Source organism: Henckelia pumila, chromosome 1, assembly GCF_033568475.1.
Source record: "Henckelia pumila isolate YLH828 chromosome 1, ASM3356847v2, whole genome shotgun sequence".
NCBI lineage: Eukaryota > Viridiplantae > Streptophyta > Magnoliopsida > Lamiales > Gesneriaceae > Henckelia > Henckelia pumila.
Genome location: NC_133120.1, coordinates 96,928,764 through 96,944,488, shown reverse-complemented (window position 1 = coordinate 96,944,488; position 15,725 = coordinate 96,928,764). Strand labels below are relative to the sequence as shown.

At 32.0% G+C, this 15,725-nt stretch overlaps 2 protein-coding genes across 3 annotated transcripts; one reads left to right on the top strand and one right to left on the bottom strand.

Moving 5' to 3' along the window:
* Positions 1-4,247: 4,247 nt before the first annotated feature.
* Positions 4,248-10,389, bottom strand: LOC140879372 (protein STRUBBELIG-RECEPTOR FAMILY 3-like). Of its 2 annotated transcripts, none has more exons than XM_073283069.1 (16): positions 9,679-10,389; positions 9,397-9,567; positions 9,236-9,307; positions 9,001-9,066; positions 8,829-8,900; positions 8,685-8,756; positions 8,519-8,590; positions 8,048-8,113; positions 7,894-7,959; positions 7,383-7,747; positions 6,766-7,106; positions 5,956-6,227; positions 5,355-5,493; positions 5,086-5,207; positions 4,846-5,002; positions 4,248-4,646 (listed from the first exon to the last, which is right to left on the bottom strand). In XM_073283069.1, exons 1-16 carry the CDS (start codon positions 9,708-9,710, stop codon positions 4,572-4,574), a joined length of 2,160 nt encoding a protein of 719 aa, XP_073139170.1. In that variant the 5' UTR covers positions 9,711-10,389; the 3' UTR covers positions 4,248-4,571. The 2 variants fall into 2 exon arrangements, with proteins under 2 accessions (XP_073139170.1, XP_073139164.1); XM_073283063.1 differs by having other exon boundaries at positions 9,397-9,526; positions 9,608-10,387.
* A 4,239-nt stretch (positions 10,390-14,628) lies between these two features.
* Positions 14,629-15,656, top strand: LOC140876154 (uncharacterized). The gene has a single exon (XM_073280031.1). The coding sequence runs from the start codon at positions 14,702-14,704 to the stop codon at positions 15,551-15,553; it is 852 nt and encodes a 283-aa protein (XP_073136132.1). The 5' UTR covers positions 14,629-14,701; the 3' UTR covers positions 15,554-15,656.
* The last annotated feature ends 69 nt before the right edge of the window (positions 15,657-15,725 follow it).

The window sequence follows — 15,725 nt, the reverse complement described above, 5'->3', positions numbered from 1 at the left end:
TATATGTATGGGCATATATGTACATATTTTAATTAGTAAGTATATATATATATAAAAAAAATATTCGCATATTTATTTATTTAATAATTATAGAGTTAGGGTTGTTTCATTAGTAGGATAGTGGGGAGGTTATGGATCGGGGATCATGACTGAGTAATTAAAATGTTGTGAGAGTAAAGATTGATGTGTAAGAATTATATATTATCTATTATCTATCTATTACCTATCTAAAAGTGTGAATAAAAGGTCAAAATTTTACAATTGTGAATTTACAACTTTGTCCTTTTATTCTACACAATTTTATGTAAAAGTGAATATAAATCTATTACCTATCTAAAAGTGTGAATAAAAGGGCAAAGTTTTACAATTGTGAATTTACAACTTTCCCCTTTTATTCTACATAATTTTATGTAAAAGTGAATATAAATAAGGATATAAATGTAAAAATCAATTATTAGTTAGGACATAAAAGTAAATGTATAAATTTTTATATAAATAAATACAAAATATATGGCTTGTTAATTATTACACATTAACTAAAGGCATTCATTACTGAGTAATAATTGATTGATTAAAATAAATGAATCAAAAAGATGTTACAATATAATAAGCCTAAAATAATTTTTAAAAATTTCATGTTATAATTTGGGTGGGATTTTTTTCATTTAATTAATTGATTAAATAAATAAAATAAAAGAAAATATTTTTGTTATGAAATCAGTTTTGGAAAGAGAAAAACAAAATGGGTGGGATTTGTTTTCATTTAATTAATTAATTAAATAAGTAAAATAAAAGGAAATAATTTTGTAAAGAAATCAGTTTTGAAAAGAGAAAACAAAAAATTAAAACTTGTCATAATAATTTTAAAAACATGTTATAATTAAAAATTAAAGACGGTTATATATTTATGAGTCTTATATATTTTTGTATAGATATGAAGAGGTGAATAAAAGGGCAAAGTTTTACAATTGTGAATTTACAACTTTGCCCTTTTATTCTATACAATTTTATGTAAAAGTGAATACAAATAAGGATATAAATGTAAAAATCAATTATTAGCTAAGACATAAAAGTAAATGTATAAATTTTTATATAAATAAATACAAAAAACATGGCTTGTTAATTATTACACATTAACTAAATGCATTCATTACTGAGTAATAGTTGGTTGATTAAAATAAATGAATCAAAAAGATGTTACAATATAATAAGCCTAAAATAATTTTTAATAATTTCATGCTCTAATTTGGGTGGGATTTTTTTCATTTAATTAATTGATTAAATAAATAAAATAAAAGAAAATATTTTTGTGACGAAATCAGTTTTGGAAAGAGAAAAACAAAATGGGTGGGATTTGTTTTTATTTATTTAATTAATTAAATAACTAAAATAAAAGAAAATAATTTTGTAAAGAAATCAGTTTTGAAAAGAGAAAAACAAAAAAATAAAACTTGTCATAATAATTTTAAAAATATGTTATAATTAAAAATTATAAACGATTATATATTTATGAGTCTTATATATTTTTGTATAGATATGAAGAGGTTATACAAATAACAAATTTAATAATTATATATCAGTCTGATTACTTATTTTTTAATTGACTAAAAATAAATATTTTTCATATCTATGAACAATATAACGAGTATTTTTTCAAACAAAACAGTTAAAAGAAATATTTTTGTAAATAATTTCAAAATATAAAAACAAAAAATTAAAACTTCCGATAATAATTTTTTAAAAAATAGAATTAAAAAATATTTTTTGAAACTTTAAAATTTTTGTATAGATAGATGTAAAGACAAAATGTTAAGTAATAATTATACAAACTTAATAATTATATAAACTTAATATTACTCACTTTTTATTGGTTAAAATAAATATTTTTGAATTCATGAGCAATGTAAAATGTAATTTTCTACCAAAAGCAAAATGTTCAAATTATGAATGAAATGACAAAATTTTCTAAGATAATAACAAAAAGTTAAAACTTCCCATAGTAATTTAAAAAAAAAATTAAAAAATATATTTTTTTGAGGCCTTGATATTTTTGTATAGATAGATATGAAGAACAAAATGTTAAAGAATAATTATGCAAACTTAATAATTATATGTGAATAAAAGAACAAAGTTTTACAATTGTGAATTTACAATTTTGCCCTTTTATTCTACACAATTTTATATAAAAGTGAATATAATAAGGATATAAATGTAAAAATCAATTATTAGCTAGGATATAAAAGTAAATGTATAATTTTTTATATAAATAAATACAAAATACATGGCTTGTTAATTATTACACATTAACTAAATGCATTCATTACTGAGTAATAGTTGGTTGATTAAAATAAATGAATCAAAAAATGTTACAATATAATAAGCCTAAAATAATTTTTAATAATTTCATGCTCTAATTTGGGTGGGATTTTTTTCATTTAATTAATTGATTAAATAAATAAAATAAAAGGAAATAGTTTTGTAACGAAATCAGTTTTGGAAAGAGAAAAACAAAATGGGTGGGATTTGTTTTCATTTAATTAATTAATTAAATAACTAAAATAAAAGGAAATAATTTTGTAAGGAAATCAGTTTTGAAAAGAGAAAAACAAAAAATTAAAATTTGTCATAGTAATTTTAAAAACATGTTATATTAAAGACGGATATATATTTATGAGTCTTATATATTTTTGTATAGATATGAAGAGGTTATACAAATAACAAACTTAATAATTATATATCAGTCTGATTACTCATTTTTTAATTGGCTAAAAATAAATATTTTTCATATCTATGAACAATATAACGAGTATTTTTTCAAACAAAACAGTTAAAAGAAATTTTTTTGTAAATAATTTCAAAATATAAAAACAAAAAATTAAAACTTCCGATAATAATTTTTAAAAAAATAGAATTAAAAAATATTTTTTGGAACTTTGAAATTTTTGTATAGATAGATATGAAGACAAAATGTTAAATAATAATTATACAAACTTAATAATTATATAAACTTAATATTACTCATTTTTTATTGGTTAAAATAAATATTTTTGAATTCATGAGCAATGTAAAATGTAATTTTCTACCAAAAGCAAAATGTTCAAATTATAAATAAAATGACAAAATTATATGACTCACAAATTATAAATAAATTATGTGTACTCACGTGCGTCGCACGTGCTTTTTACTAGTTAAGAAAAAAATATGAAAAGAGGGTAAAATGGATAAGAAAGTTGATGTCCTCGAACAATAATATTTTCAAAATTTATAAAGATCTGAGTCGTACGATTGTCCTTCGAGCACCATGTCCTCAAAGCAACATGGACAGGATCCTAGCACCATTTCCGATCCGTTTACGTCTCCAACTTAAATAAATAAATTTAATATCATTGGGCAAATTTAGTTCAATCAATCCACACGAATAATTTTAAAAAAACTACTCACCACTGTTAGCGACAAAGTAATTTTTTTTTTTTTTTGGAGTCGAGGGAGGAGATTTTTTTTTGTCATAATTGAGTCTCGAACTCGAGAATTTATCCCACATTTGGGATCTTTATGCCAAATGAACTACACGTCATCAGAGACAAAATAATACAAACAACATTGTAATTGAGGAATTTATCAAAGTCTCATTAAATTATTTTTCTTTGGTAGTAGTTATACAAACATTGCAATTGAATTCACCTATGAATTCATATTTGCTTAATTTTGACCATTAGACATGATATGGAATTTCGCTTGAGACTTAAATGATATTGTGCTTTTTCACATTCTTTACAATTTTCATCGAAACCATCAATGGTGCAGTCGAGGATTTGGATACAAATGGAGTGATAGATGAAGATTCAAGCATTACTGGAATCGGCTACTTTAATTTCCGTTCAACATACGAAGAGATTGCGAAAAGAGATCGCGAACCGAGTGTCTCATCCCTTTGTCTTTGAAGTTTTTGTGATTTCACCAAATGTAAAACAACGTTTGGAAAAATTCTATCTTGTGTCAATAATATTGTGAATCAAGACCTGCTGTAGTAATGCATTGATTTTCTTTATAAAAAAAAAAAAGAAAAAAAAAAAAGAATAGAGGTGGTTGAAAGAAAAGAAGAATAAATGAATAATGACGGCTATAGCCAGAGCACACACGAGGCATCTGCATATTGTGTCAAGCCGTCGACTCAAACCAAATTAAAGTTACTTTTCAAGCTTGAACGCAAGTTCCAAAGTCCGAACCAACTAAAATTTCAACTGCTACTCAAATCAAATATAAAAATGTAAACAATATGCAAATAGCTTCAATTCATTATACTTCCTAACATAATTATAAAACACAAGCCAAAGACTATTATAAAATAAAAAATTAAAAAAGTAACCAAATCCGTCACACCCACAAACTAGGATTGTTTGCGGGCTATTACATTAGTCCGGGAGTTTATCCCGAACGCAACGTAGAACGACTGTGGATCCCCACAGTCATACGATTTTTTATTTTTAAAAAAAAAGGAAAACTAGAGACTAGACCCATATCAATCATCTCATGGTTGAAAGAAGAGCTAAAGACTTGATCTAGACGTGCCCTCAGAGATCTCTCTGTATCATGTGCAAGAGCTTCTGTACAATCTCAGACATCGGTGGCCTGAATTCTGGTTGAGGCTGTGCAGCAGAAAGAAACAGAGGATTTAAAAACATACGGTTTCTCTTTTATTTTAACAATTCAAAGATTAAATGCATCAGATGTCCATGTCCATATCTATACCGGGATTAGGGAAGATAACCTTTGAATAAATTTAACAGGCCGTTCAATTGACAACATGTTTGATAAAAGTTGGGTAAGGATAAAGAATCGAGTCACCTGAATACACAGAGATACTATATCAGCAAGCCGAGATAGAGACTTGGTCAGATAAGCACCAGCTAAAGAAGGATCAACCATTCTTGATAATGCATCTATATCATGAAGCTGTGAAAATGCCCATCTAACCAAATATTGCTCTCCTCGTGGACGCGACCTGTTTTTGAGAGTACATGTTAGACTTTTCAAACATCCACATTTACGTCTTTTGAATTGTGTTCTGGCAAAAGATCTACTAACTTGTCATTAGCTTTTCGCCCGGAAAGAAGCTCTAACATTACAACACCAAAGCTGTACACGTCACTCTGCCAAGAATAGTTTCCCAACTCAAGTTCTGGTGCCCCATAACCCGAACCTTGCAACTAATCAAAATATTTATCAAAGTTACGAGTCAGTGCAATTCCAACCTTGATATTTGAAGGTGATTATTCAGATTCACCTTTTCTTTTTCTGTGCATATCCAATTTTCACAAACTATAAGATTATAAGTGTCTAAATAGAGTATATACCTGAGTGAAAAAGTTGGATGGTAGCAATGGAGCCAAACCACAGTCAGAAACTCGTATGGAAAGATCATCATCGAGCAACACATTAGCAGATGTAAAGTTCCCGTGAACAATTGGTGGTTGACACACCTCGTGCAAATATCTTCCCAAAAAAACAAGGGGAATGAGACCTTAAAATTAGCAGTTCAAGAAATGGCCAGAAAGGTTCAGCGCTCCGGAGGCTTCTAGCATTTATCAAACTATAAACTTCAAACTTCTCAAAATCGCTCCTTTTCATTTTTTTAGTGACTTTCTCGATGAAACTTACGGGACTAAATGCATCAGGCCCCAGTGAAAAGTTTAAAAGAGTATAAAACCCCCTAAAAATATTAATAAGCTACCACATCCTCCATTTTTTAAAAATCAATCTCTTTCAACCCTTGTGTAATTTTTTATTTTTTTTTAAACAAAAAAATCTCAAGCACATTTACCCCATTCGTAAGGGGTTTTAGACTGGTTATTCAAAAACACTATGTTTAAAAATGCAATTAATTATACACACGAGGTTTTTTGCATTTTTTTTATTTCTACAGGAGCTGCTGATATGATTTGCCCTGAAACTTACTCAAGGGCTTTTGCAGCTTGAAGTGCCAAATGCATGCGAGCATTCCACGAAAGCTTCTTATTGATCTCATCATCCAATGATAGTGCCTCATTAAGCATACCATCACTGCAATAATTGTAGACAAGAAGCCGTTGTCCATGCTCAAGGCAGTAACCTACAAGCTCAACTATATTTGCATGGTGAAGTTTGGAGATGCTTGACACCAGCTCGAGGAATTGCCGATCATTCAGTCTCCCTGTAGCAGCTTTGTCTAGTTTCTTGACCACTAGAACCTGGAGAATCAGACGAGTGACCTCGTGAAAAGACATTTTACTGACCATGTTACTATCCAGAACACGTTAGGAACAAGAAACGAAAATTTAAGGGACAATAAAGAAGTACTATCCCTTTGTAGAAACAAGAGGTGAAAACAACAGCTCCACCAAGAAATTAGATTATGTTAAGGTACAATTAAAACAGATGTTAGTATATCAGGTGCTCTGCAGCTCCCCCTCCCCCCAGCCTACACACGCACCACCAACGTATTGAGTTGGATTGGTGGGGGCCATGGTCACGATGCAGTCCTTTTTGTTGGATTTCACAAACTATATCAAGATGAAGTCAATGGAGAACACCTACAGCATGACATATCAAGATCTTTTCAACATGGTAATATTCTCACAATGTTTTGTTTCTTGTTAAAACGCAAAGTAGCATTTTTAATCTTTACATAAAATTTAAAAAAAATAAATAAATAACTATCATTTTATTCACAACAGGCACAAGAACCTTCTCATTTAGCAAGATGTCCACTAAATCCAAACTATTTACCTTTCCATCAGGAAGCTGGGCTCTGTAAACCGAGCCCAGCGTGCCTTCCCCGATAAGACTTTCTGGAGCAAAGCTAGTAGTGTACTGTTGAAGAGATGCTACTGTGAATAACTTGGAAAAGTCTATAATCTCAGAAGCATTTTCTCTAGGGGTTAAATGAGTAATTATTGGATCTGCAACAATCCTTTCAGAAGGAATGGATGCCATGGGAGGGGCCTCAAGGGAAAGCCCTTTCTCATCCAATCTTGTGGTACTTGTGTTATGATCCATTCCTTGCTTCATGACAACGTCATTTCTAAGAGTATCTTCAACAATTGGATGCGAAACCACTTCCTTTGCCACTGTGCATATTAAAGTTACTAAGGTGAAACAGGAAACGATAATCCTAAAATGAAAAGAACAAAAATCTTGATACACCATCCCATTTCGAATCATGAAACAAGTGTCATGGCTTTGCAACACTATTTTAAAGCATCTTCTAATAGGATGGGTTAATTATTTTTGTGAATTGGAAATAGATGCAAAATAATTCTTAATAAAATGGCATTATAAACAGTCTTGCTTGTATGGATTGTGGAATGGGACGTGAATGAAACAACATTAAGAAAATGAATCACCTTTCTGAACTTCGTTAAGAGGCTTTCTCAAAGACTTCTCCTGTGTGTGAGTACCCATGAGAACATTGCCCATTCCCGTACTGCGCCTGTTGGAATTTTTTTCACTCAATCTTCGTCTACAACGACGAGACATAAACAGACATAACACTGAGGCAAGTATTGCAGTCACAAGCAACCCTGCAATACCAATCCAAGTAATGCCACTCTTCTTCTCTTTCCTTCTAGACCCGAGTAACTGAGATGCTGATGGCCCATCTGCTTTAGTTCCAGGAGCTGAAGGAGGAGAGAGTACATCGGAATATGATGAGGGAGGGGAGGCTGGTGGAGATGGTAAGATAGTGGTGTCAAAAGGGTTTCCATCTCTTCTGCACCACGAAATGAGATGTGAAATAAGTTTTAAATTTTTTTGAAGGTTTGCAATAAGATTACAGTAACAGATTTAGAGGTTCATTATCCAAGAGAGAGGAAATAGTTAAATAAAGAAGAATTTTATATAGAGTTTTACTTTTACCTGAAATTGGGAATGGTCAGCAATTTCTCAGGGATAGTTCCAGAGAACATATTATTTTCTACGTTCCTGAGCAGCATCAGAAAACCCAAATAGTAAAGAGATAAACACTTTATGAAAGAAAGGTGATTGCTTATTAGATATCCAAGAACCATACAAGTCTCTCAGATGAAGATTTTGAAGAACATCAAGTGTTCCAGAAAGCTGATTGTTTTGTAAATGCCTGCAATAAACCAAATACATGTATCAGCCAAGTATTGTTGTACTTCACTTATGTAATATGTTTTTCGAGTATCATGTGTTTAGCCAAAACAAAATTCAATGGTATATTATTTCAACTTACAAATAACAAATATTTACTTTTACATGAAATTTCATAAACAAATATAAATTACCCATCTTTTGCTTCACAATAGGCCACTTTAACTTTCATTATAATGAAATACTAGGCATGTAACACAAATTGAATTGAATTCACCACAAGGTTGGAGGAGCAATTCTACAGATTGTGCAAATTTATGGTTTTTCCGCAGAAAAGTAAGCTAAATGCAATTGCTCATTACAAGGGATGATAATGTTGGAAAATGAAAGTAGCCTAATTTTCAACAAACACAAGGCAATTGCTCACAGTGTGGTAAGAGATGATAAATTTCCCATCGAGTAAGGCAATTCATTTGTGAGACCATTTCCTGATACATCCCTGCATCGTCATAGTGAATTACGTAAAAAAAAAAAAAAAATAGACTTCGAAGATTTTGTGGGATCTGCCACGTCCATTAATACAGAGAACTCACAAGTTAACCAATCCATCGAGCTGTTGAAAGACATCTGGAATCGGTCCAGTCAAATGATTGTCGCTTAGAGAACTGAGAATTTTGAAAGCTTAACAATAAGTAAAAATCCACCATTCACCAACAGTTTTATGGAATAAAACTTACAAATTTGTCAATTCGCTTAGCGAGGATAGAGTATCCGGAATTGTTCCAACCAATTGATTACCTGAAAGATTACTAGTGTTTGTGGTTTTAGGGAGGGAAGATGAGGAGTTTCAGAATAGAGTATCGGCAAAAGTTTATCCATAATGTTAAAAACTTGAGATAAGAAACATACAAGGTTCTAAGAGTGATGGGCAAATCAGTTGGTATACTTCCTCCAATGTGGTTGTTGCTTAGATCTCTGCTTTTGAGAAAGAACAAATTCTTTCATGAGGTTCCATATAACCAATAATGGCCCGTTCAATGAAGTGAAAGAACGGAATTTCCTTTCAACGACTTCGCAAGTAAAGGCAAAAGAACGGGTCAAAGAATAAGGCAATAAAAGAAATAACCAGTGGAAATGAACTCACAGTAGTCTAATTGAGTTAAAAAACCCCAAATCATCATCGAGTTTACCTCCCAAATTCGCACCACTTAGTGTTCTATCAATCAGAGAGTACAAAAGTCAATCCACAAATCAGTTCCACATCATACACAAGCATAAAAATTTAAATATAAAACGAAATCTTACATCCCAATTATGTTTCCATTTTCACACTCCAATCCTTCCCAACTCGGAAGCCCGCACGGGTCTAATCGAACGATGATCAGTTCAGGAGTTGGCACGCCCAAAGAAGCATATAATCTCGTTACAGCATAGACTGTGGATACAAAGTGCGTAGCGAAAATCAAAATTGGAACACTGAACCAAAAAAAGAAAAGAACAGATTTTCTGAGCATACAATCAAGAGGGTCGGTGTATCCACAAACCAAAGGCGCTGCAAAATAAAACAACAAACAAACAACCACCCACATCCGAATCTTCAAACACAGCCTATGCCTCATCGGTCATCAGTTATGGCCGGCCTACACTTCAAAGTTTCCTACTTTTTTTCCTTTTCTGCCAGATTCTTCAACAAAATCTTCAGGAAAACCACTCCATAACCCCAATAACAGAAGACACGGAGTTCAAAATCCCGAAATGCAAAAACCAAAATCCTTAAAATGCAAACGCAAGAACTCTTGAAGCCGAGACAATCCAAGAACTGCAGACTCCAGGAACACACACAAGTCACACACTTCGTGAAAGCGAGAGTTATTCTAGAACAAGAAGCCAACGATCTGGGTCAAGAGCCTTAACAAGAGCTCCTTTTGCTAAAGAAATGCAAAACATACGCATACAACAAAGCGCGAAACCTTGACAGGGACGGGTGACTGTAAAAGTGGGCGCTTTGCACTCTGTTTTCTTGTTTTTCCCCTCAAAAAGTGCGCATATACCCATTTAAGAATTTGACGTTTGAATGTTGGTGAATTACAGCCACCATCCCTTTTCTGTTTTCAGTTTCTTGTTGATTTATTAGGATTAGCACTGATCTGATTACGTACCGGTTAAACGAACCTTTACCTGTAAATAGCAAAGGGACAGAGAATTACTTAATAGTGATGCTGGAACTTCTTGGAATGCTTTTATATTAATTTGAAAATTATCCTAAAGAAATTGAAAATTAAATTAAAAAGCAGATTATCAAAGAACAAAAGAAAGGGCGGTGTATGGAAGGTGGACGAATCAGCTTCTTGAACATGGTGTGTAGTTTTTAAAACAAATATTTTTATTTAGAATTTTTTCTTAATAAATATGTTAAAAAAAATTTAGTCATTTTATGTTTAGATAGATTACAAACATAACTTTACTCGTGTTATAATTGGATCCTACTAATACCTTAAGTTTGGTATAGTATAATGAGTACATGTATAATTTATTTTATTCAATTATGCGTGTCATATTATTTATCTAATTATTAAATTTTTTTACATCAATCAAATCATTTATATTTATCTTACATCAATCAAATCATTGAATTTAAATTACTATATTAAATTTATAAATAATATTATTCATATTTTATTTAAACAAAATAATAATTTATCATTTTTATATAAAATTAATCAATCAAATCAAATCAAATAAGCTATAATCTATCAATTAAATCAAAAATTATATTTATTATCATTTTTATTTATTTTATATTATATTATATTATTTATTCATATATTATTTATCTCATCATCGAATCAAAAATCAATAATGAGGATTGCAACAATATTTTTCTCGGGTCTTGTTAGTTCAGACTTCAGATAGATCTTTAATGGCATCAATTTCATTTTTGCCTCTATTTGTTTTAGTGTTTTGCCTATACCATGCGATATTGTATTAAAAAATATTTTTATTAAAATCTCCAATTAAATTTTATGACATTCCGACGAATAAAATCAATTTTTATGGACATGTATGGCCTACATTTGAAAAATACGTATTTTTTATGTCAACCGTATTAAGTACTTTTCACAAATATATGGATTTGAATGACGTGTTTTACAAAACTACAAAAAACTCGATCGAATGACAATAACTTTGATTCTCTAATTAACTAGTATTTGAACTAAGGCTCATATGTTTCACTATAGGACATTATGATATTTCAATTTACACAGTGACGGTATATCAACTATGATTTTAGGTTAAATGATATATAATTAATTAATGCCATGATTCTCATTATCGTGGTTAAAGAAAGCTTCATTCTGAACATAAATTATTTTCAGCAGGAGAAGACAAAAATAAAAACTTGTAGCATCAGATTAACATCAATTATTATATGACAAAGCGACAAAAATGATACTTGGCAATTTCCAATTCGGACTCGATTATAAAAATGAAAGAAAAGTGTATATACTCAATAATTAGATCGTAACATCAGTTTTCAATTATCAAGAGGTGAGCTATCCAAGTCTATTTTTGATCCCACTCCACAAGTTTCTAGCAATGCAATGTTTCGTTTCATTCATTGAGTGACAGATAAAGGGCCGCAGTTGATAAAATATGAAGTGGCCACTTAATGACCACTATTCTTTTTTACGAACTTTTTTTTTTGAAACAAGATAAATAACATTATACCAAATTCTACAAAATTACAGAGGAAATAAAAGTAGGAGAGGGCGTAGCCCTTTCTAACAAACCAGACATAGAAACCGCTTTCCTAGCCAAAGCATGGGCAGCCTGGTTCGCTGATCTATACAAAAAAATAAATTGACAAGACGAGAAATCCCCAGCAAGGATTTTACAATCATCCACTATTAAGCCTAATCTAGAAGAATCAGACTTCGAAGAATTATTCAACGCTTCAATGACCAGCAGAGCATCAGATTCAACAATGATATGAGAAAAGTCTAAACTTTTAAGCCAACTAAGAGCTTCTCGTATACTCAAGGCTTCTGCTACCATTGCGTTAAGGTGTCCCTGCAATCTACCATGAGTAGCAGCTGCCACTACTCCATAAGTATTACGAAGAACGCAACCATAGCCAAAATGAGAATAATTATCAATCACAGCAACATCAACATTACACTTAAAAATTTTTTCAGGAGGCTTTATTCACCTTCGAAACCCAATCTGTGAAGTAGAAGAGGAGGGTTGAGCACCCACCTGCTTAACCATTAACCATTGAGAGTGGATATTAAAAGCCGATTGAAAAATAACAGTAGCTAACTTGCACCTCCCATTTCAAACCATGTCATTTCTATTTTGCCAAACACACCACAAAATAGTATTCGAAAAACGAATCACCTTGAAATAGCTCATGGGCCTACTTTCTAAACTTTTTTAACCAACTAATGAAGACCGAGCCCGCTGAATTTGAATCATGGACCAAACCTAAATCTATCCTAATTTAATTTACAAAGCCCATGTGTAAGTTTTATGTCCGTGCATGCGTTTTAAGATTAAAACACTGCTTATATTAATCAACTATCAAACTGCGGGAAGTTCATTAATGTTGAGTAATAAAGTATCCCGAAACATGCTGAATATCATAAAGATTGATCTTGGTTTATTTATTTTAACGAGTCTCATTAAATAAGCTCAAACAAGCTTTCATTGAATCAAATTCCGAACAACTCATGAACGACTTGATTCATTTACACAAAACTATTTTAAAATCTATTCAAAAAAGCTACATTGCCCGCGGTGTGTGTGTGCGCTTGTGTGGCCGTATGGTCATAAAACGGAGCTCTGAATAGCTCATGAACGACTTATTCATATACTAATCATGTACATAATTGATTTAAAATCTATCTACAAAAGCTACAGATCCTGCGGGGTGTGTGTGTGTGTTTGTGTGGCTGTATGGTCATGCACGCGTTTGTAAGATGAAAACATGAACTGCTCAATTAACGATCGAACAGCGGGAAATTCATTAATGCTTAGCATTAAAGTGTTGGGCTTTTCATCCCGGAACGTGAAAGGAGAAGAAGGGTGCATGTGGCGCATTTAGATGATGTAGGGCGAACGAGAAAGACTTGATATAATAATATTTTACAGGGAAGTAGCTCCCATTTTTTATTTCTCGTAACATGGAACCACTACCCCTTCGATGTTGATGGATCTATTCTCACTCACTACTAATTTATTGCGTCGTGCATGGTTTTAAATTTAAAACCCCGATTTTTATATTTTAGTAAATACAATCACATATTCAAAAATATGATGATTTTTTTTTTAAAAATACATTGAGCTAGCACAATATTAATTTACCTTTCTGGGTCAGGTGATCATGTGTCTCGTAAGTCGTAATTACATGAGATTTAATCGGGTTTTCGATGCTATCCTAGTCATCTGAAGATATACATGGTTATGCGAGACTATACGTTTTTTTTTTCACATGAGTCCACACGTTACATTACATTTACATGCGAATAATGTAACATCTTAGTATATTTTATAGTAAAGAGCCTTTAATTAATTAACTTAAATTAATTGATAAAGTTTGGGATTAAATTACGATTATATTTTAATTTAATTCCAAACAAAACCAAAAATATTAGACAAATTAGTCATTTTATATGATCTCTTATTTTTTTGCCATTAGATTTTATCTTATTTACCAAAATGACATTCTCTATCTTTATTTGTATTTTTAAATATTTAGATTATATTAGATTGTTATCACTTTTAAAATTTTGAATATTTAATTCATCATGTGACTTCTAGAAATAATATGAAAATCAATTAACATAAAAAATTTATATATATGCACGCATCGCGTGCAATGAACATTAGTATTTATAATTAATGCACTGTAAAATATATTTTTTGTAAATGTGAAGTTGTTTATGATTTTTTTTCCCTATATTATAGTAACGAGATAGTGGTAATTAAGACTTAAGATAATGAGATATAATTGAAAGAGGAGGCGGGAAATTTTTGAATGATCAATTTACTTTTGTATTTTTTAATTATTATAAATATATTGAAACAACGATAAAAAAATAAATTTGAACATCTATTAATAAATGACCAAATCTACCGAATCTAGTTACTAACGATTATATATTACAATATAGTAAAGATATCTGGATTAATATTTAGGACATTTACTCATATTATAACATAGACAAATCCGATTTAATCGGCTCATAATTTTTTTAAAAAGAAATCTACTGTCCACTAATTGGGAAGGAACAAGTCAATTATACATGAATTAACCAGATATAAATCGAAATATGTGGAATCAAATTTTGTATTTTTTAAAACAAAAAATTTGCCCTATTATTACTTATTTATTTTGAAAAAAGAATTTTCACTGTTCATTAAAAAAATACAGTTGCCTAGTCTTCGTCTAGTCAATTTCCTTGCCAACTAGAGAAGGCCGCAAAATCTCTCTCCAACAAACCTAATAAATACATGCAATCTACGACTGACCTCTTTCAACACTTCCCCTTCTCCTAAACTCTAAGCCTCCGCCGCCGTTGCTCCGTCGTCTTCTCTGAAACAGACCCCCATGGGTATCTGCATTAGCACCAACCGCTCCTCAGTAACTTCCAAGTCACTGAAGAAACATCACAAATCCAAGTCTAAATGTACCAGAAAACAACGCCGTGGCACCGCCGACGCTCGCAGCAAATCTCCGCCACCCACTCTACCGTTCTCAGACGAAGAAACAGTCAAAGAAGTCCTCTCCGAAACCCCCGCCGTTGCTAAACAACTGCCACCTTCATCCCAACAAAACGAAACTCCTTTCATCAAGGCCGCGCCTTTGTTAACAGACTTCTCCAAGCTTCCAGCTGAAAAACACCCAGAAGGTACAGTCACCAAGAAAACCTGCGCGGCGGAGGTGCCTGAGATCTGCAGCACCCACGGCGGCGGTGTTGGTGGTTTGGCAAATATTAAGGAGAAGAGAGGAAAAAAGGGCAATGGAAACGATGAAGTCCGCGATGTGTACCAGAAGTCTCCGGCTAGGCTGAAGAACCGACCCCCCGGCGAGGTGAAGAGGGATAAGACGTTGGGGAAATCTCCGGGTCGGGCGTCCGAATCTTCGATGGATCGTTCAAGACCCGGATCCATTTCTTCGTCCGGGAATGGGAGGAAGAAGGATACCGGTGAAATATCCGGAAGACGGTCAAGGTCTCCGGTGAGCAGAAACAATGGCGGGTCTTCGAAAACGGACCTTGGTCGGAGCCCATCATCCAGAAGGTTTGGGAAATCTCCAGGACGGGTCGGATCCGGGTTGGGAGATAGGCTCCGAAAAGTGGACGAAGGGAAAGAGAATGGTAGAGATCGCAAGTGGCCGCTGACAAGTAATGAGATGCTTGAAAACCCAGTTGTATCCTTGGAATGTTTCATATTTCTGTAGTGTTAAGGGGTTAGTAAGGTTTGTAAATTTTAGCTTAGCGAAGGCTATTTTGGTCTTTAAACTTGTCTCATGTGTTGTCGTCCCAAAAACAACAAAAAATTAATAAAATTTTATGACACATATTTGTGGATTTGTGTGAATGAAAAGTCAAAGGTCGTCTTCCTTTTTTTTA

Coding starts and splice junctions, on each gene's coding strand:
- LOC140876154 (XM_073280031.1), top strand. CDS start 14,702: ATGGGTATCTGCATTAGCACCAACCGCTCCTCAGTAACTTCCAAGTCA.
- LOC140879372 (XM_073283063.1), bottom strand. CDS start 9,710: ATGAGGCATAGGCTGTGTTTGAAGATTCGGATGTGGGTGGTTGTTTGT. Junction 8,901..9,000: donor CCCATCACTCTTAGAACCTT/GTATGTTTCTTA, acceptor CACAAACACTAG/TAATCTTTCAGGTAATCAAT. Junction 7,107..7,382: donor TCTTAACGAAGTTCAGAAAG/GTGATTCATTTT, acceptor TAATATGCACAG/TGGCAAAGGAAGTGGTTTCG.